This window comes from Jaculus jaculus, chromosome 2 (genome assembly GCF_020740685.1).
Source record: "Jaculus jaculus isolate mJacJac1 chromosome 2, mJacJac1.mat.Y.cur, whole genome shotgun sequence".
NCBI classification, from domain to species: Eukaryota; Metazoa; Chordata; class Mammalia; order Rodentia; family Dipodidae; genus Jaculus; species Jaculus jaculus.
The window spans coordinates 25512404-25536520 of record NC_059103.1 but is presented as its reverse complement, the minus strand read 5'-3'; the positions used below and the strand labels follow the sequence as shown (position 1 = coordinate 25536520).

Below are 24117 nucleotides of genomic sequence, written 5' to 3'. Positions count from 1 at the left end.
GCTTCCACAAGCAACTTTCAGGTGGCAGACGTCTCTCAGTTCATTCCTACAGGCAAGCCAAGCTGTGATCACAGGAGGTTCCCAAATCAGGACAGGAGGCTGGTTCTAGTAACATCCTAGATAAATACTTCCAAACAAAAACCGGATTGAGGCTGAGGCCTGAAACCAACCGACCCACGTGCAAAAGATCTGTGGTGCACAAAAAGCATTATACAAAAACTGCTGTGATAAAGGGCTCATGATGGTGAGTTGTCTGTGTTGACTTATCAGCATGTTCACTGGGGAAGGGCCCTTGGCTGAAATGGCCACCATGGGCCTGCTCCAAAGGAGTCTTACTCAAAAGCCCTGGGAGAGGAGCCTGCACTGGGAGTTAAGGTGACTGAATACAAGGTGTTTCAGGAGAAAAGGACTAGGAGGGTAGTCCTGGTGTTGGTGACCCATCCATACTTCAAGTGAGTAAAGGGCTGTGACACAGTTGTTCTTTCCAAAAAGATATCTTAAGCTGTCATGAACTCATGTCTCTCAGCCTGCTGGCTGGTGACACCAGAATGATCTTCTCTGTTGTCTGGAGGTGAAACCTAGTTCTGCGGGTTGTTTTGGGAAGCTGCTATTGAAGACTTGCACAGGGAAGTCACTACCAGGCCTCTGCTGAAATCTAGCCCACAGCTTTCCTTTTCTACTCTGTAGTCCAGAAACGTTTCCTTAAAAGCCAGAAAGTCCATGAATGTGAGTGTTAGGTTGGGATGGGCTCCCAAGATGGAGACACCAAGGACAGCAGAATGGTGGCAGAGACATAAGGAAGTGGATTATCCATGTTCCTCAAGAAACCACTCAGTCCTTACCCCCTCCATGCCTAACAATGCCCCAGGTCATGGATTTTCTGCCCCCTTATCTCGTTAGTCACTCTGGTTTTCAGCCTACCTATTATAATGTAATGATTTCCCCTAAAGGAACTTTTCTTTCCCTAACCCTAACCCTTCCCCTAACTGGAAAACCCTATAAAGTGCACTACCTGAAAACTCAAGTTGGCTGTGCTCCTCTCTTGTGAGTCAACCCTGGCAGTTCCAGCTTTTCCTGAATAAAAGCTTTCATCTTTGCCTCAGAGTGGTTGGCGTGGTCTTGGTCACTCCCAAACCTTACAGTGAGCAGCATGTCAAATGTGTCACCAGCCACTTCATCTTTATGGTGCTGCTGTGATGTGGTGAAGGCTGCCATGTTGAATCCAGTCATTGGCACCAGTAGCTGCTCCTCCATACACTTCTCTACCAGGGAAGTGTACTCACTAAAGATGGGTGTGTAGGTGAGTTTACTTTCTTCTGTGTCTTCAAACTGCTGCTATACTTGTCCATGAAGTTTCTCTACAGTAACTGGAAATCATCATCCATGGTGTCCTCTAAACATTCAACCACAGCATCAGATTCTGCATCAGAGGCAGAGGAGAAGGACAGAGAAGCTCTCTTCCTCTAGGGCATCCATGGCCTAGGCACTGCATGCACCTGCATCTGCAAGCCTCATACCTGCTGCCCCCCCCCGCCCCCCCTGACACCTGGTCCAAGCTTCTGCTCTGCTCCTTTGAGCCCCCAAATGAATTGAAGGCATAGGGAGGGAAGGAGGCCTCATCCATTCACAGCCCAGCTTGGTCAGCGCCAATGGCTCCCAGCTGGGGTCCAGTGCAGGCAGGGCCTCCTCCTGGAGTCAGGCCACCCTGCAAGCACCCACTGCCACCTGGAGTAACTTTTATTTCTGAACTGAGCCCTTGAATAAACACAAAGAGCTTTAAGCAGTTGCTTAAAAATTAGCATTTCCAAATTTTGTGTTGGACTGATTCTCAAACATGGACCCTAAGTGAGTAGGATGTGAGAAGGACATTCAGTTTCTCAGTCTGGAGATCTTGGTAACACTTGGAAAACACAGTTTGTGGCCAGGCTTGTAAGCAGACAATCATATTTGAAGCCCGCCTGGGATACATAGGAAGACCTTGTCTCTATAAAACCCAAGACAAATTAAAATCTCAAAAATGGGGACTAGGAAGATGGCTCAGCAGTTAAAGGTGCTTTCTTGCAAATCCTGCCAGCCCTGGTTCACGTAATTCAGACACAGAAAGTGGCACAGGTACCTGGTGTTTATTTGTGGCAGCAAGAGGCTCTTGTGTGTGCATGCACATGTACACATGTGTGAGTGTACAAACACACATGCACAGATACAAAATAAAATCTCAAAAAAGTTCCAAGAAAGTCAACGTTCCTCATTCTACCTTTTCCTCTTCACCTTTCATTTAAAAATATTTTTAGAGCTGGAGAGATGGCTTAGTGGTTAAGCGCTTGCCTGTGAAGCCTAAGGACCCCAGTTCGAGGCTCGGTTCCCCAGGTCCCACGTTAGCCAGATGCACAAGGGGGCGCATGCATCTGGAGTTCATTTGCAGAGGCTGGAAGCCCTGGCGCGCCCATTCTCTCTCTCTCCCTCTATCTGTCTTTCTCTCTGTGTCTGTCGTTCTCAAATAAATAAATAATTAATTAAAAAATATTTTTAGTTATCTCAATGTGTCATTTTTTTCCTTTTTCTGTTTTTGCCTTTTTCTTACTGCTTTTTTTATATTTTTTCAATCTTTTTCTCTGAGTGACCCCTCCTTTATCCCTTTTGAAATTGATATCTGTGGATCCAATATGTATGTTTTTGTTTTTGTTTTTTTTTTGAGGTAGGGTCTCACTCTAGCTCAGGCTGACCTGGAATTCACTATGTAGTTTTAGGTAGACCCTATATATATACACAGATTTATGCACTCAGAAGTTGATACATAAGGTTTGTGCTAAAGTTCAGTTGTGAAGACAGGCTGAGTGTTATGTGAGCAGTATTTCATGCTGCTCTTTGATTTGAATATTGTCCTTAACTGAAATCCCATCCCCAATATTCAGGAGACTTGACAATTTTATTTGGCAATTTGGATGTAGAGCTTTTGGCAGAGGGGGGAAAAAGAGATTTCAAATAAAGTTAATGGTTTTTGGAAAATTATTAATTTTCTGTCAATGTAATGTAAAACTTGAACTGGTCTGATGTGCTATTTCCAACATGGAAGTTGTGTAGTTGTTTTGTACTCAGAAAATATAGCTGTTTCATGTTCCTGACAGCATCCTGCAGGACTCATAAACTGCTTCATAAATGCAAACCCATAGAGACGCTGCTCTCTGTTCTTCAAGCCTGCAAGACTCTTTCTTATTTCTCATTTTAACAATGTATAGTCATTGTTTTCCTTTTTCCTTTATTCCACTTGCTCATCCCAATTTCTTCTTTGCATGTATTTTTTAACCTCATTTTATATCTTTACAAATTGAGATAGTATGATAATAGTTTTCAATGCCTTCTTCAACTAGTTTTGATTATTTTTTTATTGAGGCGGGGTTTTATTCTAGCCCAGGCTGACCTGGAATTCACTATGTACTCTCAGGGTGGTTTCGAACTCATAGCACTCCTCCTACCCTTGCCTCCTGAGTGCTAGGATTAAAGAAGTGCACCACTGTAGCAGACAGATTCAGGTTCGCTGAGATGAACTTCCAGACCAGGCACAGTTATGGAGGAAGGGATATTTATTGAAGCTTACAGATCCAGGGGAAGTTCCATAATGGCAGAAGAAGCTGGCCTGCCTTCACAGGCCCAAGCAGAGAGAGAGAGAGAAGCACAAGCCTAAATGTCAAAAGCCACAGCACACTTCAGGAACTCCAGCTAGGCACATTTTGCATATCTTTAGGTTGAAATTGGAAACCCACCCACCACACCTTAAGATCACCCAGTAACATTGCCTCAAGCCAGGTAGCCAGCAGATGCAAACTACAAACAATAAAGAACTGAATATACTGGGGGCCATCTGTTCAAACCACCACAACTACTATCTCCAGCTATCGACTTTTTACTTATTTATTTATTTTGAGGCAAGCCCAACAGACTGCCCTTTCATTAATGAGAGAGAGAGAGAGAGAGAGAGAGAGAGAGAATTGGCATGCCAGGGCCTCCAGTCACTGTATTGAACGCCAGACATGTAGGCCACCTTGTGCGCATGTGTGATCTTGCATGCTTTCATCATCTTTTGTGTCTGGCTTATGTGGTACCTGAAGAGTTGAACATGGTCCTTAGGCTGCACAGGTAAGTCCCTTAATCGCTAAGCCATCTCTCCAGCCCCTCCTTTTTTTTAATAACCAGAAATTTGAATATTTCTTTTTTTTTTTCAAGGTAGGGTCTCACTCTAGCTCAGGCCAACCTGGAATTCACTATCTAGTCTCAGAGTGGTCTTGAACTCACAGTGATCCTCCTACCTCTGCTTCCTGAGTGATTAAAGGTGTGCACCACCACGCTTGGTGAGAATTTTGAATATTTTCTTTTTTTTAATAAGTTTTTTCCTTTTTTTCTTGTCTCAGTTTTTGAATATTTTCATTTTATTTATATACAAGGTGAGAGAGGAGAAAGAGAAAGAGAAAGAGAGAGAGAGAGAGAGAGAGAGAGAGAGAGAGAGAGAGAGAGAGAAAATTTGAATATGAATGGGCATACCATAGCAGGACCTAGCACTACTGCAAAGGAACTCCAGAAACGTGGGTCATTGGGTGTATGTGGGTACTGGGGAAATGAACCTGGGACATCAGAGTTTGTAAGCAAGCACTTTTAGTTGCTGAGCCATCTCTACAGTGCCTTAGTTTTCTTTTAAATTTATTTATTTATTTATTTATTTTTGTTTATTAGAGAGAGAGAGAATGGACATGCCAGGACTTCTAGCCACTGCAGATGAACTCCAGACACATGCATTACCTTCTGCATCTGGCTTACATGGGTACTGGAGAATCAAACCTGTGTCCTTAGGCTTTGCAGGCAATTGCCTTAACAGATAAGCCATCTCTCCAGCCCTCCAAATAGCTTTCAAAATAACCACACATATTTTATTTATTTTCGGGGGGGGGGGGTAAGGAATGGGTATGGTATGCGAGGCCCTCTAGCTACTGCAAACAAACTACAGATGCATGCATCACTTTGTGCATCTATCTGGCTTTACGTGGGCACTGGAGAATCAAATCCTGGTCATTAGGCATTGCAGGCAAGCAACTTAATGACTGAACCATCTCTCCGTCCCTTAAGCAGTTTTTAAAAGTGGAAGAATTTGGGCTGGAGAAATGGCTCAGCAGTTAAAGGTGCTTAAGAAGCCCGATGGTCCCAGTTCATTGATACTCACATAAAGCCAGTTGCACAAAGTGGCACATACGTCTGGAGTTCTTTTACAGCAACTGTAGGTCCTGGAGTAGCCCCGACTCCCCCTCCCCCTTTTCTGGTAAAGAAATAAAAAATATAAGTTTTTGAAAAAGTGGAAGTATTGATTTTTCAGTATTTTATCTCTGTAATCATTCAAACCTATATGACCAGACATTTTGGATAGAATTTTAGTTTAATTCTTCATAATAAAGTGCTACTTTTAAATTCATTTCAGCTTCCCAGTGTGCTAAGATTATTTTAAAGTGGCGTTGATTAGATAATGTTCCAACAATGAGTGTGGAATGGGAAGAACTAGAGTATGTCTGGACCATGATACTCTGAAAATTATTGGGTCGGTGGAGATGTTTCAGAATCAACTTACAATTGGTTTCATTGCTAAAACTCTTAGAGACTAAACTCAAACCAAATGATTGGTACCAGGCATGATATAAATCTGAGATAATCTTGTTGAATGTGAAAATTACAGGTAAAATAACTAAAAGCTGAAGCATGTCATTAAAGTATATTTGTTTTACGAGGAAGAAATTTAAGTTTTTAAAAAGTATTTATTTATTTATTTATTAGAGAGAGAGACTGTCAGGATTGACCCAAGTCTTCCAGGTCAGCTTACAGCAAGGTCCCCAAGGGGTTTATGTGTACATTCATATCTGGGAAGTACTGATCTAATTTTCCATTTTCTTTCTGTGGTGGTTTGAATGTAAACTGTCCCCCAGAACCCTCGTGTGTTCTGAATACTTGGTCCCCAGCCAGTGACAATTTGTAAAGTTGTGGAACTTCTGGGAGGAAGAATCTTGATGGAGGAGGTGTGTTATTGGGGGCAGATCATAAGGTTTATGAGTCTGGCCCACTGGATTTTTAGAGCTAGCCCACTTAAAAAAAATGATTTGTTTATCTGCAAGCAGAGAGAGATAGAAGAGAGACATACAGGAAGAATGGGTGCACCAGAGCCTCCAACTGATGTAAATGACTACAGATGCATGTGCCACTTTGTGAATCTGTCTTTACATGGGCATTGGGGAATTGAACCCATGTCCTTAGGCTTTGCATGCATGCACCTTAACTGCTGAGTCATCTCTCCAGCCCCTGAGCTAGCCCACTGTTGCTGCTCCATCACACCTGCTGTGACAAGGTGTGTTATCCAAGTTGCTCTGCCATGTTTTCCCTGCTGCGATGAAGCTTCCCTTGGAATCTGTAAGCCAAAACAAACCCTTTCATCCCATAAAATGCTTCTTGTTGGATATTTTGTTTCAGCAATGAGAGAGTGATGGTGAAACTTTCCCATAGGGTGTCACTCCCAGTATATCATTGATTTCTGAGAATGAACTTACTCAAGGCCATGATTTTCCTTAAATACTCTGAAGTGCATATTTCAGCTGGTCCTCATAATAGATGTTCCAGACAGGTAGGTCCAGATGAGACAATAGGTCAAGCACGTTATGCAAGGTTATGCAGTGACTATATGGCAAAGATCTCAGATTTAGTTTTGGGTCTGTTTGACCCTTATCTTCTTACCTACACTATGTTGCTTTATTTTTAAATGTAACTGTGGGTCATTGTTTAGGCATGAAGAGAGTAAAGCCCATTTAATAAATGAAGTGTGGTAAAAGACTTAAAGTGGGGTGCTGGACAGATAGCTTAGTAGTTAAGATACTTGCTTGCTAAGCCTAAGGACCCAGCTTCTAGTCTCCAGTACCTACGTAAGCTAGACCTACAAGGTGGCACATGCATCTGGAGTTCATTTGCAGTGGCTGGAGGCCCTGGCACACCCATTCTATCCCTGTCCATCTGCTTCTTCCTCTCTCCCCCTCTCAAATAAATAAATAAATAGATAAATAAAATTAAAAAGAAGACTTAAAGTGTTCCTTCATTCAAAAATTATTTCAAGTAATGCTTCACCCCTCTCATGGTGGGGAAACAAAGAAGGGCTCTGTGGAGCAGGCTTGGTCCCTCGGTTTTGGTGTAACTGGGGGATGTGAGAGGACTCCGTCTTTCATACACACCCTTCCTGCTGCCGGTCAGCTGACTTCGTGCTTGTTGCCCAGCCGGTCCCATCTGCTCCTGCCTGGCTTGTCCCAGGTGCTGAGAGCAGTTCTAATTGTGTAATGTTGAGGCTTCCCATATGCCTCCACACAAACTGTACTTCATGAGCTATCAAACGATTTGCATTTCCAATCTATCAGATGGCTTTAAAGAAGCCCAGTGCCAAACAGGCTCTTTGAATGCTCATATTTGCCAAATCAATGTAGCATTTATGGCTTCCAACCAAATTAATACTGTATTTTCACGAGCCTTCCCCCCCCCCCCCCCGCCCCAGGGAAAGGTAAAAGTGAAGGAACCCCAGACGCTGGTGGTGACTGATCACTTTTGTTCCTGGAAAAGCCTATTTGATTAAAAAAAAAAAAAAAAGGATAAAATCCAAAGCCAGTAACATCTTGGACGGGAGGATTCTCTGTGTCCAACTTTGGGGTTGTATCTTACATGGATTTGTTGTAAGCTGGGTGACATTTAATGTAGGCTGCACACACTGCCCCAGCATTAATTGGAGAGTGGACATCTTCAAGTGACCAATGATTAGAGCGTTAAATGAGCATCTGGCTGTTCTACCCTAGAGAAACTACTCAGTTTCAACCAGGTGCGAGACAGGGCTGCAAAAACTGTTTTTGATGGGTCTCAGATATGTGATCATACTTGTAGTGGACTCTGATGGTTTATCCTATAGAGGTGAGACCTGTTTCACCTGGGATTCTTTCTTTTGCCCCTGCCTCTAAAGGGGGTGACCTTGAGGCCCGTCAAGCTTAGGAGTCAGCAGAGTTGTCGCCAGAGAACAGAGCCTGTTAGCACTCCGCACTCACCACGCACTCCGTGGTCATTATCTTGTCGTTCTCACTTCCTCTTCCTGGACCTTAGCGAAAGACTGCGACTCAGCAAGCGAAGTCAAGGACCCAAGGACCATTCGTTTGGCGTCTCCTTCCCTCCGTGCAGAGCTAGCTTAACTCTTTTCAAAACTCAGAGTTAGCCTTAGGGCGGCGGGTGGGGGGGAGGACAGTACCAACTCATCTTGAATGTCAGTCCAGCCTCCACCGGCGCGAGTGACAGAGGGTCATTAGAAGCGATTTAGCCGTCCCTCCCGCTGCAGTGACCATCCTCTGGCTTCCCTCTGCATCCTTCCTGCTACGGTTGGGAGCGCTCTGATCCGCTGGCGGAGCGGCGGAGCGCTGAGCTGGGCTGGGCTGGCGTGGGGATGAGGGATGAGGGCTGAGCTGAGCGGGACTCGGTCTCCTCCTCCCGCAGGCGGGCGGGCGGGCCCGGTGGCCAGAAGCGCAGCGGTGCATTGTGGAGGCAGCGCGCGCCGCGGAGGCTGAACCCCGGCCCGGACCGCGCGCGCGCGACGGAGCTGTCCGAGGTGCTGACCGTCCCGCCCGCGCCCCGCGCACCCACCTGCGCCCCGGCCCGCCCAGCCCTGGCCTTCCTCCCGCCCACCGTCTGCCAGTCGCTCTTAAACCAGGGGCTGAAGGGAACCATGGTGTTTGCTCCAGGTACTCTCTCACCTTGCTTTTTCTTTCTTTTCCAACCGCCCCCTTCCCCCCCCCCCCCCGCAGATGTCTAGGTGGGGAGCGAGGCAGGCAGGAGAGAGGATGAGGATGGAGAGGCCTTGACCCCGAACCCATCAGCGGGGCTTGGGCGCGAGGGTAGGCTGGAGAGCGCATCGCTGGGTGCCCCTCTCCCAGTCCCGCCCCATCTGTTCACGGGCTCCTCCAGCCGGTCCCTCGTCATCCTCCTGCTGGGTCCTCGCACACCCCCGTGAGGCAGCAGCACGCGACCCACCTGGGCAGGAGGGAGCAGAGGTAGGGGCGAAGGGCACTGGGTTTCCAGGCTCCTTTGGTGGGAATCTCTGTCGGGACTTCTTCCCCTGCGCAGAAATAGCAAAGTGATCCGCTTCTTCCTCCCGAGGAGGAGGAGGAGAAGCGGGGGGGAAAACAGGGGAGCGCGACTCATTCAGGAATTAAACCTGAAACTCCTGCGGGCTGGCCGGACTGCAGCAGGGAGAGAGGCCGCTACTGCGGCGGCGCCAGCGCCGCGGGCCTTGGCAGTGTCTTGGGGCAGATAGAAGGATCTTGTCCCTTTTGCAGCTGCCGGTGGCTACAAGTTGGCAAAGAGTCAGATTGGTCTGAGCTTGACGTGTGTGTGTGTGTGTGTGTGTGTGTGTGTGTGTGTGTGTGTGTGTGTGTGTTTGGGGTCAGGATCTGGGAGTGTGTGTATAGGTGGAGTGACCCACTGAGAAATCATGGTTCAGGGCAAGGTAAACACAGGATACTGGGTCCCTAGATTTAAAGTTCTTTCTCTCTTTTCCTCTCTCTCTCTTTCTCCCTCTCCTCTCTCCTTTTCTTTGTCTCTCCTCTCTTTTCTTTCTTTCCTCCTTCTTTCTCTGTCTCTTTCTGTTTCCTCTTCTCTCTTCTCTTCATTTCTCTTCTCTCTCTCTCCCCTCTCATTTTGTATCTGTTTTCACTAACAGCCCTGGTAACAATAGGCAGTGGGAAGACTATAGGGGCTAGTACTCACTGGCTTTGTTACAAACTTGAAAGGTTGTTTGAATTTGCCCTGGTCATGGGCCACAGACACTGGGGAGAAAAAAGTATGATACATGATTTAAAAGGAAAATTTTGAGTCTGGATTTAAAAAAAAGTCACTTAGCAAAACTTAAGATGTCAGCTCTCCCTCTCCCCACTCCAACAAGTAGGCTAGCTGAGGAGGCAGGATGGAGGTCTATCAACTCAGATTTATCACAGGTAGTGACTTTTAAGAGGAATGCCTTAGAGGAATGCCCCTGGAGCCCTCCCCCTGCCCAAAGCAGACATGCTATTGTCTCATTTGAACTTCACATTACTGAGGAGGGAATCTCATCTCTATTAACTCCCAGGGAGGCTGATTCCAGATAGTCTTGCCATGCTGAGCTGGAGTTGTCTGTCTTTCCAATTCCTCAGAACCTTTCATCCTGCCAAGTGTTGCCCAGCTTCTTTGGCCCTTCTGTTTAACACGAGCTGTTGCAAGACACAAATGACACCCTTCTTCTCCAAGGTGGGAGGTGGTACCATATCCTTTGTGAGAGTCATTGGGTGACATTATCTAGGTACTTTCTGTATGCTTGACCAGCACTGAAGCACAGTATAACCATTGGTGGACATTTCTAGAGGGGATGACTAGGTTTAAGCAGCTCACGTTGGACTGGGATTTACTTTCTCATTTATTTTATTTCTGGGGAGGGAAGTAGAAATAATTTATAACTGGCAAAACTGCTAGAAATTCACCTGGATGGGACAGGTACAGAAACATGTGAAACATTTTTTTTTTTTAAGTCAATTCTACATCTTTCTTCTCTCTTCCATCATTAATAGGCATTATAGCTTAGGGAGATATGAATTTTGGGAACACTGATTTTTAAAGTGTTTAAGAAAGCCATGACTTCTAAATTTTTTTTTAAGGATTTAGATGCTGTCTATAGTAGCTGTACAAAATTAACAGTTAAATGAACAACAATGCATGTTTATTTCTCCACCAAGGCCATGTACCCAGAGGTTAGGATAAGTTAGGGTACACAGTTAGAGCAAAGACTCTTGCTCTCATTTCCTCAGTCTCTTCTTCATCTTCTTGCCATCTCCACAAGTGGAAGGTGAAACAATGTCTAAAGCCATGCGAAAAGATTTACAGGTGTAAAACTCCAGCACCAAAGGAAGACGGCTGGTAAAGATGGGGAAATACTTTAGTCCCCATTTGTATTACTAAACTGATGCAGGTTGTTTAATCTGTGACAAAAGCTTCCAATTAGGAGAAGAGTATGTGCTGTGAGGAGATGCTGGATTTCCTATGTGGTGCTGGTGGTGTTGGGGGCAGGGACATGAAGGCAATCTCATGTATTTGTAGACAAAGGAAAAGTGGAAGAAGAGGGCTGGAGAGATGGCTTAGCAGTTTAAGGTGTTTGTCTGTGAAACCTAATGATCCAGGGTTGGATTCCCCAGTACCCATGTAAAGCCAGATTCACAAGGTGGCACATGCATCTGGAATTCATTTGCAGGGGTTAGAGAAACTGGTACATCCATTCTTTCTATCTCTATATGCCTTTCCCTCTCTGAAATAAATAAACAATTAATTTTAAAAAGTGGGAGAAGATCACTGTTCATCATTATTAAAGTTGGCAAGATACAGAAGAGAATGTCAATGTATTTCTTGACCTAATTCCAGGAGAGAAAAGAAGACAGACTCACAAACTCAAAAGTCTTTTCACTGTCATTACTTCAAGTAAATACATTCACAAATATGAGCCCTCAAATTAACTCCCTCTTCTTTGGAAAAGGACCAATAAGGAACAGAGAATAAGATGGAAAGTGGGGGTAGAAGTTACCTTGTCCCTGGGCCAAATGTGCTCTCCATGCTTAGCATGCAATTCAGAGATTAATTCACCTCTCTTGTGCATGGGATTGACTTGTTTACATTTGCTTCAGCCAAATCCTGTGTCAACAAAAAGTTCTGCTCTTCTCTTGAACAGAAATTAAACAAGGTTTATGGTAAGAACTTTACAAGGACAGAAAAATGGAATACTTATGAGCAATCAGATAGGAAGAGCCTGATGTGTAAGCTTACTCTAGCGCCTTTTCTAGATAAAGCTATCAAAGATATTTGGGAAAGCACTGATTGTAGACTGTCTTCAGCTTCTATTCATTTATATAGACCTCCTCCCAGTTCCAGAAAGGTCAATGAATAAATTATATAGCAGACTGTCTTTATCAGGTTTATAATCTGCCACCTCAACAATTCGCATATAGCCTTTTAAAAACTTGTGTTCCTTTCAACATTTAAAGCCACTAAATGCTTGGTGTATAGTTCTACAAGATTTTAAAAACTGAATAGGTTTATGTAATGACCACAAAACAGCTTCTTTACACATTTTTTTGCCTGCATATGTGTGTGGTGTGTGCACATCTGTACATAAGCATTTTTGTATGCATATGGGATCCTATACATGTGCAGGTGTGTGTGTGTGTGCCCATGTGTCTGTGTGAATGTGGAGGACAAACATAGACATCAGGTGTCTTCCTCACTTGTTCTCCACCTTGTTTCCTAAGACAGAGCTTCTCACTGAATCTAGAGTTCTCACTGACTTGCCTGATTAGCCAGCAAGACCCAGTCACCTTCTGTCTCTTCCTCCTCAGTAATGGAATTACAGGCATGTACCACCACACTTAGCATTTACTTGGGTACTTGGGATCAGAACTCAGGTCTTCAGGCTTGTGTTAGAAACACTTTATAGACTGAGCCATCTCCCCAAAGGCACTTGCTTGTGAAGCCTGATGAACTGGGTTTGAATCCCTGGTATCCATGTAAAGCCACATGCGCAAAGTGGCGCATTTGTCTGGAGTTTGTTTGCAGTGGCAGGTGGCCTTGGCGTGCCCATGCTCATTTACTCTCCCTCTCTCTCTCTCCGTCCATCTTTCTCTTTCTCTCTCTGTTAAATAAATAAGTAACATATTAAAAGGGAATGACATTGATATTTTTATAGAAATTGCATAGAATCTGCTTATCACTTTGGGTTGTGTGGACATACTAACAATATGAATCTATGAAAATTGAAAGTCTTCCATATTATATATCATCTTCAATTTCTCTTACCAGTATTTTATTATATTGTTCAATTTTTTGGTTAAATTTACTTATCGGTCTTTTTGTAGATGTTAGGAATGAGAAAGCTTCCTTGATTTCATGCTCAACACCATGAATTATTGAGGAGTGTGTGGTTTAATTTCCAGTTGTTGGGAAGTTCTCACTGTTTGCCTGCTATTCCTAGTTTACGCCCATTGTCACCAGAGAATAAATTTTTTATAATTTAAACTTTGATAAACTTGATAAAATATGTTTGCAGTCTACAATGTGGTCTATCTTGGTGAACATTTCATACGCACAATGGCTTCTCTACTCTTTGTGGGTGACTTGCTATACAAATGTCATTTTGATGCAGTGGGTATTCATTTCTTCTAGATCTACCTAGTCAGGCTACTTAGTTTACTGATTCCTGAGATGCGTAATGGGTTAGCCTTTAGCCAAAAACGTGAGTTTTTCCATTTCTCTTTTCTCGATCATGTTTTACTTCATACATCTAATACCTCTTATTAGGCACCTATACATTTAAAGTTGTATCTTTCTGGTAACTGGGCTCTTTTATCATCAGATGGCACCTCTCTTTAGTCCTAGTGAACTTATTCTAAGATCTGTTTTGACCCAGGTTTCTTTGGATTAGTGGTTGGGTGATATAGCAGACTTTTTGTACTCGTGGGCTCCATATCTGTGAATTTTCTCATACTGGCATTTCTTTTCAGTCCCCAGAGTAAGGCTTGTCACTCAAGCACATGCAGACGGGTGCTAAACATTTGAGTCAGGGTAACGTGTATTCTCAGCTCCCTTCACGTTTCAGCCCGTTCTTCACACAAGAGTGTTTCTCATGCTCTATCTGTGCCATGGTTTTCACCTTTTATGTATTTTGTAAGTGATCTCAGTCTTTTACAATGATTTTCCAGCACGGTTACCTGCTGTCTAGTGTTTCTAAGTGCTAGATGATTATGTTGTGTTTGATAGAGAAAATAGACGTCTTACAGAAGCTCAATTTAGGCATAATGCTATTGGCTGTGAGCACAATGTGAATGAGTAAGTCAAGGATATACGTTGATCAGTTGACAAGAATAGGGTTTCAGAGCATCAGAAGATGTAACTGTGTTTCCCTGAAGAGCAGTGGTCCAATACTTGCTAATATTTGTAACAATTCTTTAGAATATAACTGCTGTGAGTAATGAAAATCAACTATATGTAATTTTTCCATCCGTGTACATTTTTGTTTTGTTTTCTGAGATAGGGTCTAGATGTGTAATCCAGACTGGCTTCAAGCTAATGGATGTTCTTGCCCCAGTCTCCTTTCTGAGTGCTGAGATTATAGGTGAGCACTGCCATGCCTGAGTTTCTTTCACTGTTAAATTACTTTTATCATTATAATTCATTATGAGTTTCTTATAGACAAGTAATTTATGGGGATTGCCTTTTAATCAAATGTGGAATTTTAAGGGTGGCTTAATTTAGTTACTAACTGACCAGATGTTTTACTTCTATAATTTTTACATTTTCTACATATGTATCATCTCTTCTCTAATTATTACCTTTCTACATTCTCATTATTTCTTTTTTATTTTATTATTTGTTTATTTATTTTGAGAAAAGGAAAGAAGCAGAGTGAGAGCAAGAGAGAGAGAGAGAATGGGCGCACCAGGGCTTCCAGTCACTGCAAACAAACTCCAGGTGCATGTGCCCCCTGTGCATCTGGCTTATGTGGGTACTGGAGAATCGAACCAAGGTCCTTTGGCTTTGCAGGCAAGCACCTTAACCACTAAGCAACCTCTCCAGCCCTCATTATTGCTTAAAGTATGTTTTATTTAAAAATTTATGTTCCCATTATTTTAGAAAGTTTAAAAGTTAGAGCTAATCAAAAAGAAGAAAATGAAAAACCACACCATAATCAAGTAGTGTCAATATTTAATATGTAACTTCCCAGCCTTTATCTTTATGAATATATTTCTTCCCCTTTAAAGCAGAGCATCAAAGTGACACACATATTATTTTGGCATGATTATTTATGCAGTGTACGGCTGTCTCCTTTTCATGCCATTCAGTTGTTTTCTACATATTATTAATTTAAAAGCCAGCAAAAAGTGTCATTATTTTCAAAATGATAAAAGCAAGGCTCAGAAGCATGTGCAATTTTAGGTAATAGAACCAAGACTTGAAGCTGGGTCAACTTTCTAATGTAACATAATTGTGAACTAAACAAGACACGGTAGCCAGACTGTACAAAGCAATTTAGGTGCAGATAAAAATATGCAAGCTTGGTCTAGAGAGATGGCTCCGAGGTGAAAGGTGCTTGCTTGCAAACAAAGCCTGGTGGTCTTGGTTTGATTCCCCAGTGCCCACATAAATCCATATGCACAAAGTGATGCATGCATTTAGAATTTGTTAGCAGTGACAAAAGGCCCTGACATACCAATTCTCATTCTCTCTTTCTCTCTCTCTCTCTCTCTCTCTCTCTCACACACACACACACACACATGCACATACACTTCTTTTTACTGTTTTTGTTTTCATTTATTTGACAGCAGCAGACAGATAAAGAGGCAGATAGAGAGAGAAATAGAGAGAATGGGCATGCCAGGGCCTACAGCCACTGCAAATGAACTCCAGATGTGTGCGCCCCCTTGTGCATCTGGCTAACATGGGTCCTGAGGAAATGAGCCTCGAACCTGGGTCCTTAGGCTTCACAGGCAAGCACGTAACTGCTAAGCCATCTCTCCAGCCCACACACATACACTTCTTGCAAACAAATAAAAATATTAAAAAATGTACATGCTTGATAAAACCGATTTTCTTTAGGGAGATTCTTCTGTATATCAAACACTACTTCCACATTAAACTAGACAGGTACTCACTCTTCTTATAGAGATGTAGACTCTTTTTGTGTTTTTTTTTTCCTAAACTTTCTGGATCCTTCCTATCCAAGCTGCTGCTGCCAGTGATAGAACAAGAATGGGTAGCCAAGACTGCTAGAAGTTGTTTGGGAGAGTAAAGAAGACTCAGTCCTCATACACAGTGTATTCACACTAAATGCCATACAGTGTATTCACACTAAATGTCACACAAAGTTTCACACAACCTTGATATGTGGCTAACACCTCAGTTTGGGCTGAGGGTGAATGTCAGAGGCCTAAAAGTGGTCATTCTTCCTTATTACATGGTATGAAGATATTTTAGTGATGCTATGGCAGTCCCAGCATGAAGCAACCATGCTTGATGCAGAAGTTTCAGTTTGAGAAGAGATAGGACTGGCTTTCAGTAGTACACTTCTGTCCTCTCTCTTATATAGTGCCACTGAGTCAATCATTCAGCTTAGTTTTGTTGATTTGTAAAATATGTTTATTTTTCTAGAGTAGTAATGAAGATCAAATTGTGCACTTACTATTTATATTAAAGAAGATATAGAATCAACCTCAGTGCTTATCAATGGATGAATGAAGAAAATGCAGCCCATACACACAGTGGAAGACTATTCAGCCATACGTAGTGGAATTTTGTCATTTCCAGAAACATGGTGGACATTACAGATACTTTGTATCCGTGCCATATACAGAAGCTGAACAATGCCATTCTGAGTGTGGATCCATGATGACTAGCCAGAGACTGATGGTGGGAAGAGAGATGGATAAAAGGAGAGGAGAAAACACAAGGAATGCATCCTGATGCTCCACAGCACTGAGGAATGACTACAATTCACAGTCATCAAATTTGTATTTTATGAGGATCTAGAGGAAAGAATTCAAAAGTTCCAAACACAAAGAATTAGTAAGGAGAGGGAAAGGCTAGCTGCCCTGGCTTGATCACTGTATGAGGTATCAGTGGGCCAAAATATCGCCCCAAACCTTATTAAATATATACAATAGATACATATTAATGAAACTGAAATTATTTCATTTGAGGCTGGAGTGATGGCTCAGAGGTTAAAGGAATTTGCTTGCAAAATCTGCCAGTCCTGGTTCAGATCCCCGGCCAGCCATGTAAAGTCAAGCAGCCATTTGTTTGCAGTGGGAAGACACCTTGTGGTGCCTACATTATTTATTTTTACATTGCAAATGAACAAATATTTTTGTCGTTATTTATTTGTGAGAGGGAGGGGCATGGGCATGCCAGAGCCTCCTGTTTCTACAAATGAACTTCATACTCATGCCCCACTTTGTGGATCTGGCTTTCTGTGGGTACTAGAGAGTTGAACCTAGAGGCTAACAGGATTTGCAAACAAGAGCCTTTAACCACTGAGCCAGTTCCTCAACCCCAAATGCATAAATTTGTTAAAAAAAAAAAGTTAACTAAAGATAAAATTGAGGGACTAAAAGATGAAATGCCTGTCCTAAAGTATACTAAATAGTAGCTATGACTGATGACTTTGTTGTGTTCATGAGGGAATGTCTAATAATGTGTATTTTACATATAACACAAACAAAGCAAACTGGCTTCCTGGATCACTGCATTACCTGGGCTGAGGTTATGAAACTTTAGAGCAAAGTGCTGTGGCAAGCTGAATTGATGATTAGGCAGATGTCTGAGTGCACACTGGGATGAATAAGTTATGAATCACGAGAAGATGCTGTTTAAAGGCTAGCAGCTGCATGCTTGAAAGCAGATGGCCGTCTTGCTGATCTGAATAATTCCCATCGTGTCCAGATTTAAAAGCTGAATATGTCTAGGCACAAGCATGAGCGCGTAAGAACACGCAGCCTTACTGGGTGTCTCGTACTTTTTTCAATATCAAGTGAAGGTAATTTATAGTTTGAGGTATCATTTCACGTTCCTTATCTGTTTGTTTGAGGACTGACGTTCCAGTCTGTGACCTCGTGTCTGAGCCACTCTCACGTTATTAGATACGATTTGATTCCTTGAATATCACCTTGGGCTCATTGGGAAGGCTCTTAGGAATAAAGCCATGCTATTTACTTGTGAACTACTGTCACTAGTTTGGGATTAGAAGAGGGTGTGAAGGATCCCTCCCCCCCCCCCCCCCCCCCGCCAAACACCAAATTGCCATGTGCCTGTGAGTTTCCCTCTTACTGGGTCATGTTTGAGACAATCATTTGTGGCATTCTTAGAGATTTTGCATCTTTGTAATTAATAGAGCTTTGTCATGGAAACAAATGCAAGAGGAAAATGCATATAAGGCCAGGAACCTTGCATTTACTCACTACTGGGCTTGGTGAAATTGCTCAGTGATTAAGGTGCTTGCCTGCAAAGCCTATTGACATGGGTTTGATTCCTCAGTCCCCACGTAAAGCCGGGTGACACATGTATCTGGAGTTTGCTGGCAGTAGCTAGAGGCCCTGGCACACCTATTCTACCTCTCTCTTCTTGCAAATAAATAAATAAAAAAATTTTGTTTTAAAAAAAGACTCACTGTGTACCAAATGTGTCACATGGATGGTTTTCCATTAAGAACAACTTTATCAAAATAAATAAATAAATAAATAAATAAATAAATAAATAAAATAAATTGTAGCCAAGCTACAATTTTCAATAATTGTGGCTAGGATACAATCCTTTATTCCTAGTAGTCACATCTAATCTGTTTGCAGAAATAAGAAGACAAGAGTCAATTATTCCTTTTATTCATATATTTTCATTTCAAATTTAGAGCAGCAGTCCTTATGATATTCAGGCAATGCACTCAAATTATCAGCATCATATCTCTTCCTGGGGAGGCATGATGTCTCTGTTTGGTACTTGGGTAGGCTGCTTCTATGCAATCCACATCTTGTGTTGGATGAGAAAAATGTTAATTTTTATCTCTGTGGAATTTATTTCTAACATTCTTGTACACTTATTTCTGCCTTTCTGTTTGGACTGCACATATTTGTTGGAAAAAGAAATAAAAATATGTGCTCATTGCTGTGCCATTGATGAGATTTTAATCACTCTATACCCAGGGAGTTTAGGCTGAAATTCCCTATAGCCTTAATTGTGATCTGACTCATGCCTCAGAATATATTATTTCACCACATGATCAGGTCATGCTATGCAAGTCAATAAATAACAGTTATTTTACTCCAAAAATAACTTATGTCAAGAAGAATAATAATCGTTAAAGCTTCACTTGCCACATTTTTTTGTGCCTACAGCCCGATGTTAGTTGTATGGGAATCACTGGGATAGAATCCCATTAGAATGGAAATGAGGGGAAAGACTATGCACTGTGACCACTAGTCTATCCACCGTAGACGGCAGCAGGGCTTTCAACCATGGTCATGTACATCTAGCCTGGGAAACGATCATTGGGTTGATGGCCGGATACCAAGAGAGGCCAAAACAGGTGGACAGCATGGGAGATGCATCCTTTAGAGACTTTCATTATTTATTCAGCAAACACATGTTTACATGTTCTCTGCATCTTGTGCTCTGATAGAGTATATTAGGATTTTAATATAAAATACGTTCAGGGTTAGAGTTCTGCAACTGAAGGTCCAAGGGTAAGATGAAAAGGAGGTATGGGTTAATTCTAGTGGGGAATCAAATGGCCCTGGGTTTGGTTTCTTTAGGAAAGCTAGTGATGGAGGAATAGATAAAGATTTGTTCCTACAGATAAATCATCACCTCCGGGCCCTTAGTGGGAGAGAACACCATGAGTGCTAGAGTGTGGGATGAGGAGACATGCACTGTTGTGGAAAAACTTGTTCTTCTAGTTGTTTTTTTTTTAATTTAAAATATTTTATTTATCTATTTGGGAGAATACACACACACACACACACACACACACACACATATATATATATACATACATATATATATAATATATTATGTACATATATTGAGAGGGAAAGAGAGAGAGAGAGAGAGAGAAGGAGGGAGAGAGAGAGAGAGAATGGACATGGACATGTCAGGGTCTCCTAGACTGCAAACGAACTCCAGAAGTATGTGCCACCTTGTGCATCTGGCTTACGTGGGTCTTGGGGAACCGAACCGAGGTCTTTTTGCTTTGCTGGCAAAACGCCTTAACCATTAAACTCTCTCTCCAACCCCTAGTTTTTTTTTTATGTGTATGTATGTATGTATGTATATATATATATATGTATATATATGTGTATATATATATATATATATATATACACATATATATATATGGGCTATAATTATAGGCTTCACAGGCAAGCGCTTAACCACGAAGCCATCTCTCCAGCCCGAGGTCATCTTTTTAATGACATTTTCCACCACTAGCAGAGGACAAGGATGTACTAGGCTCTCCTTTATGAATTGCTTCACACATGGCTAGACAGAGCTTTTCCTTAGCTTCCCTAAGTGCAGCTGCGGAAGACTTTCATTACAAACTAGGAGAAAGCTCAAGAAAATTAGCATACAAATACCTTCAAATATCAGGAGTGTGGGGCTGGAGAGATGGGTTAGCTGTTAAGGCGTTTGCCTGCAAAACCAAAGGATCCTGGTTTGATTCTCCAGGACCCACATAAGCCAGATACACAAAGGGGTGCATGCATCTGGAGTTCATTTGTAGTGGCTGGATGCCCTGGTGGACCCATTCTCTCTCTCTTTCTCTCTCTCTACCCCCTCAAATAAATAAAATATATTTTAAAAAAGAGCAGGAGTTTGATCTTATCATGGCTATTTTACCCATGAGTCTCTATTCCAGATCACCCCAGTACTGACAGTGCATTAAAATTACCTACGGTGGGGGGAGGGGAAGCTGGAGAAATGCCTCAGTGGTTAAAGACACTTGCTTGCAAAGCCTGCAATCCTGGTTCAGTTCCCCAGCACCAATGTGTAAAAGCCAGATACATAATGTGGCACATGCATCTGAAGTTTGTTTGCAAGGTAAGAGATCCTGACATGCCCAAACTTTGCCTCTCTCTCTCTTTCAAATAAATTAAAAAAATATTGTCTGGCTCCCACATGGGCTAGGAAAACAGAAATACTTAAGGTTTGCCCTAACTATGTTTGTTAAAAGGTATTCAGGAAATTGTTGTGTGCAGTTGAGAAATACTAGCCTGACTTTAAAGGGCCAGTGAAGTGGGCAGGCATCTTGAGGCTCTCATAATTCCACCCTGTATGTCTCCTTTTGATCTTTACACACACTTGGCACCTGATGTATGGATGAATGAACAGATTGACGAATGCTCAGGTTTCTTTTATCTCTTAGTAGTCCCATTCAAGTAATAGCTGAGAAATGACGCTTGCCCTGTTAGCTACATGTCTTCACACTAACCCCTGAACTGGTTAGAGAAAAACACAGCTCTGAAGGAAGGTCACATGTTACATACCAGAAGTGGTCTTGTCCGTCTAATTTGTGATGAGATGCCTATCCTTTAGTGACTGTGCCAGTCATACAATCAGAATCACACACATAAATTAACAGAAGAGAGGGCATACCCTTTTGTAGATGTGTCCTTCTTGGGTAAGGCTATCAGAAAAAACTTGAGTTAGGATGGTCTCCTGAGCTGGAGAAATGGCTCAGTGATTAAAGGTAGCTTGCTTATAAAGCCTGATGTCCTGGGTTTGATTATCCAGCACCTGCATAAAGCCAGATGCACAAAGTGGTGCGTGCAGCTGGAGTTTGTTTGCAGTTGTGAGTGGCCCTGGAGTGCCCATTCTTTCTCTCTCTGCTTGCAGATAAATCAATAAATAAACAAACAAATAAATAAAATATTTAAATACAAAACAGAAGGCAGGAAATAGGAGCAGAGAGCCACATGGAGGGAAAACAGTTATGGATTTTTATTGAGGGTTTTAGGACAGTCTCCTGCTTAACTGTTTGTTTGTAGACTTGACTCTACATGGACAGAATAGCTTATAAAGGGGGGAGGTAGAGAGATTGCAGCAAATGATTAAGTTGCTTGCTTGCAATTGCTGGTGGCCTGGGTTCAACTCCTTATTAGACACATAAAGCCAGATGCACAAAGTGGCATATGCTTCTGGAGTTCTTTTGTGGTGGCAAGAGGCCCTGGCACACCCATTCTCTCTCCCATACATACATACATACATACACCCTCTCTCTTTCCTCACAAATCAATAAACATAAATGTTTAAAAAAGCTGCCAAAAGAATAGGCAGAACTCATGCCTTATGTGCTTGGGGTTTGTGGTAGTTTGAGTGTAACGTGTCCTTCATAGCGTGCTGTGCTTGTGATTGTCTCATACTCCACCCCAGCTAGTAGGGACTTTTGGAGGTGGAGCCTTGCTGGAAGAGGCGTGTCACTGGGGGTGGGCCTTGAGGTTCATTAGCTCAGTTCCAAGCCACAGTACTTAGACTACATCCACCCAGGTGTGTGACAAGATGTGAGACAGCTTCCTGCTCATGCCATACTTTCCCTGCCATGATGAAGCTTCCCCTTGAAACTATAAACCTGAAATGAGCTGCTTCCAGTGGGGCGTTTTGTCCCAGCAATGGGAAGGCGACTGTAGCAGTGTTCCCAGGAGCATTCTAAGTGTGTCTGGTATTCCTTTAGACAATAATCTGGATCAACTGGAGAAAGAGGAACAGTAGCTTTGGTTCTACATATCAAAAGTGCATATTATTGCAGATTTTGAATAAGGTCTAAACAGTTGAGATAAGTATATTATTGAATCATTTTTTGTTCCTACCCTCCAGGCTTCTATTGTTATATATGACTTAACTTAGAAGCAATTTATATATGGTGAGATAAAAGGGGTGTGTTTATTATTTATAGAGTAAATAATGCATCAGTCCTGAAATAAATATTTAATGTTATTTAATACGCTAAGTGGCTCATTTTGTTTTGAGTGGCACAGAGGTTTTCATACTGCTGTAAAAGATGGTGTGGGGGTTTGATTCAGGTGTCCCCCATAAAGTTAGGTATGCTGAATGCTAGTCTCCTTAGCTGATGGCAATTGGAAACTAAAGCCTCTGGTACAGGTTGTATTGTTGGGGGCAGGCTTGTGGGTGTTATAGCCAGTTTCCCCTTGCCAGTGTTTGGCACACTGTCCTGTTGCTTTTGTCCACCTTAAGTTGGCCAGGGGATGATATTCATCCTCTGCTCATGCCATCATTTTCCCTTTCATCATGGAGGTTCCCCTCAAGTCTATAAACCCAAATTAACCTATTTTTCCCCACAAGCTGCTCTTGATTGGGTGATTTCTGCCAGCAATGTGAACCTGACTGCAAAAGTAAGTTAGTATTGAGGGGTGGTGTCATCTGCTGCTTGACAGCTGACTGTGTGGCTTTGGCCTTTTAGAGCTTATTTTCAAGAGGAATGTGGAAGGATTTAAAACCTTGGCCTGAGAGATGCCTTAAAGTGTTGTAAGTACAACATGATGGACTATTCTGGTCAGAGTTGAAAGATCTGAATGCAGTAAGAACTAAGGACTGTGAAGTCTGGTTTATGAGGGTGAGAAAGAGCTTTGCCTGGACTGGGCTAGAAGAAGCAGTTGATGTGAGAGACTTGCTTTTATGCCCATGTTCTGAGAACTTGTGCAGGGTTGCAGTGTGTAGAAATGGACTGGTGTATGCAGAGGGATATGGCACAGAAAGAAATCTTTGGGTCCAAAGTGCTGCCCACTCAGCTGCAATTATATTAGAGACAGATTACAACCATTGAGATTGGGCCAGCTGACCTGCATTGGGGCAACAGGAAGAATGTAGACTCTTTTGAAGCACTTTGAGTGCTCAAAGAGTGTCCTGTTCTCCAAAGTCTGCTTTAATCCCCCCCAGGATTAACAAAGTGGCATGGTACCTGGTATTGTGGAGTATAAGAAATGCAGGAAAGAGAGGGTCATTGAATTTGCAACATGGTCTTGTGTTTTGGAAACGACCATGGGCAGTTGCTGGATGCCTGCATAGAGACCCAATGGAGCTGTGAGGATGGACCGTGGGTTGCAGTGGAGACCCAGTAGAGATGCCAGGACCATGAAGTAGCTACTAAGGAAAGCTACCAGCCCTGATGAAGTTTTCCAGGACTCTTAGTAGCCTGGCTGGAGGGGTGGAATTGGAACTCCAGAACCTTGTTGCTGGATAGAATTATCAGACCTGGATATTTGTCACTGATTAGAGTTGTGGGACTTGGAACTATAGAGTTTGATGTTTGCACTATTTAAATCTTGTATTGGTTGAATATTCCTTTGCTATGCCCAATGCCAGGGATGGAATGTCATGGTTTGATTCAAGTGTCTTCCATAAACTTAAGTGTTCTGAATGTTACTCTCTCTAGCTGATGGAAATTGGAAATTAAAGCCTCCTGGAGGGGTTGTATTGTTGGGGGTGGGCTTATGGGTGTTATAGCCA

General features: G+C 42.6%; 1 protein-coding gene and 1 pseudogene across 1 annotated transcript in view; one reads left to right on the top strand and one right to left on the bottom strand.

The window, feature by feature from the left end:
- Positions 1-578: 578 nt before the first annotated feature.
- LOC101595854 lies at positions 579-1476 on the bottom strand (annotated as a pseudogene).
- A 7209-nt stretch (positions 1477-8685) lies between these two features.
- The window catches only part of Akain1 (A-kinase anchor inhibitor 1), a 57043-nt gene continuing 41611 nt past the window's right edge, over positions 8686-24117 (top strand). The window contains exon 1 of the mRNA XM_045142532.1: positions 8686-8783. Coding sequence (XP_044998467.1) covers positions 8768-8783 — 16 coding nt within the window. The 5' untranslated portion in view covers positions 8686-8767. The remainder of the gene's footprint in view (positions 8784-24117) is intronic.